Source organism: Carassius auratus, chromosome 13 (assembly GCF_003368295.1).
Source record: "Carassius auratus strain Wakin chromosome 13, ASM336829v1, whole genome shotgun sequence".
Lineage (NCBI taxonomy): Eukaryota > Metazoa > Chordata > Actinopteri > Cypriniformes > Cyprinidae > Carassius > Carassius auratus.
Genome location: NC_039255.1, coordinates 12,807,551 through 12,809,992, shown reverse-complemented (window position 1 = coordinate 12,809,992; position 2,442 = coordinate 12,807,551). Strand labels below are relative to the sequence as shown.

The 2,442-nt window shown below is 34.7% G+C and overlaps 1 protein-coding gene across 1 annotated transcript in view; it reads left to right on the top strand.

Moving 5' to 3' along the window:
• LOC113112723 (neutral amino acid transporter A-like) overlaps window positions 1-2,222 on the top strand; it is an 8,230-nt gene extending 6,008 nt beyond the window's left edge. Inside the window, exons 7-8 of the mRNA XM_026278505.1 lie at window positions 1-128; window positions 895-2,222. The exon at window positions 1-128 is cut by the window's left edge and continues 7 nt beyond it. Of these exons, the coding sequence (XP_026134290.1) occupies window positions 1-128; window positions 895-1,159 (393 nt within the window). The 3' untranslated portion in view covers window positions 1,160-2,222. The remainder of the gene's footprint in view (window positions 129-894) is intronic.
• The last annotated feature ends 220 nt before the right edge of the window (window positions 2,223-2,442 follow it).

The following is a 2,442-nucleotide window of genomic DNA, read 5'->3' as shown; positions in this document are numbered from 1 at the left end:
GCCACCGCCTCCAGTGTGGGAGCAGCAGGCATTCCAGCTGGAGGAATCATCACCATCGCTATCATTCTGGAGGCCATTGGTCTGCCCACCCATGACCTGTCACTCATGTTGGCGGTGGACTGGATAGTGTAAGACAGCTTCTCCCATCCCTAATATATTCAATACCAATAAATGATAATATTACTGATTAATTGCATATCTCATATAATCTCATATATCAATATAAGTGTTGTGTTATTGAGTCACCAAATTAGCATCAAATTTATTGGGCAGGAGATACGTATTATTTATTTTTATTTTTTAATGCATTTTTAACTATTAAATGTTTTTATGTATTTATTCACAATCAATAAATATGGTTTAGGTTTTAGAGTCCTGAAAAAATAAGATTTTCACAAAAATATTAAGCAGCATGATTTCCGAGGATCCTGTGACACTTAAGAGTGGAGTAATGACTGCTGAATATTCGACTTTGTCGGGAATAAATTATATTTTTAAATATATTAAATAGAAAAAAAAAATAGTTTAAAATATCTTAAACTGTAATAATATTTCAAAACATTACTGTTTTTACTTTTGATTAAAAAAATGCAGCCTTTGTGAGTATAAGAGACTTCTATAAAAAAAAAAACATTAAAAAAAATCTTACTGAAACCAAACTTTTGAGCAGTGGTATATATATATATATATATATATGTAATAGTACATAAATATAAAAAAAAACTGTATAATATAATGCACCCTCCCAACATATTCTGAACATATTCATATCAGAGCTATCAAATTGCATCAAATCTATCAAATTGTACTGTATGATACAGTACAATATATGCGTACAGTTTTATCCCTGAAGTGATCTGTTGGGTTAATTTACTGTGTCTGATGTGTGATCAGAGACCGCACCACCACCGTTGTGAACGTGGAGGGAGATGCACTTGGTGCTGGCATTCTTCACCACATCAATGAGCAAGAGATGAAGAAACAAAGACAACAGGAGCAGCATCAAGAGGAGCAGGAACTGGAGGAGGTGAAGGTGGAGGTGGTGGCTAATGTCAAAGCAGAAGAAGAGACCTCCCCTCTCGTCACACACCAGATCCAAGGAGACAGTTCCTCACGTGAAACACTTGACGACAAGGACGGTGTGGAGTCTGTACTGTAAAGTGGTGACTGTGGTCTCATCTCTTTCTTCTTTAATCTTTCTAACTCTCACTCTTTTAAAAACCACTACAGACATGATGTCTCCACCAGTGTGAAGTTTACATCAAATATAAAGTTGATTCAAGTCTGTGAATGGAACACTAATGGTCAGTTTGCTGTTTTACATTTAGTTTGACAGAAGAACCGGTTCAGTTATGATAATCTTATCAGATTATGTGAAAAGTCTGAAAGGGAACATCTCCAGTTTGCAATCAGATGTCTTGTGAAGAAATGAGTAGTCTGACCTCTTGCTCTGTTTGTTTTCTATATTTTAACTGACTGTGTGAAACATTAACTATTTTGAGGATAAACCGGAAAGTATTTGCTGTAAATATTTGTGTCTCTAATGGCAAATCATGTTGCACTGTGGTATAGTCAATTGATTTTTTTTTTGGGACTATATCAAAATTAGGTCTGCTTGTGAAATACTCGTGTGAATTATGGTTGTACTTTCAAATCTGGTGAACTTTCTAATTTTAAGTGACAATTAAGCTGAAAGATTGAAACAAAACTCAGGTTCACAGGTGATATTCAACCTGATTATGAGAGATACACCGGAGGTCAAATATTTCCTGATTAGACCTCCATTCACTGTGTACGTTACAAATACATGCTGTTGATCCAAGAACATGGTATCTGGTGACACCTAGTGGTAAAGAAGTGTGGAAAAGAAATGTTGACTTCAGTGGAAATTTAAACGTCTTTTCTTTTTGTACATTTTTATATCCAACTTTTAAGTTTGGCCATTAGCTAAGAAGTAAACTATTTTAAAACGACAATTTAAGTATGAATGAGTTTACTTTGTTCTATTTTTAGCCTTTTGTACCGCATTAGAAATTATTTACGTAGCCTAATCTGTTGCTTTGAAAAAAAATCAGAAGTTAAAGTGTTTATATGAACTCTAAAAGATGTTAATTAGCATTTGATTAGTGTGTTTTATTTGTGTTTTCGCCTTGTATTTTTTCTCTCTTTTAACTGTATGTTATTTTGTTACCGACGTGTCTGTGTCATAAATCAAAATTATTCAATATTATTCAACTTTTTTTCCCTTCTGGTAGCTAACTAATAATAACAGTTTCAGGGGAGCCTATGGTAAGGCGTTTTTTTTCATTACTGGAGACTTTTGTACAATAAACGTCAGGGCTCTCAAGTTTTGAACTGAGTTCAGAGTGAGATTTTGCCCGCGGTCGCGATGTCGGCAGGGGTTTGATGGGGACGGGGTGTCTGATCTCATAAATGACACAT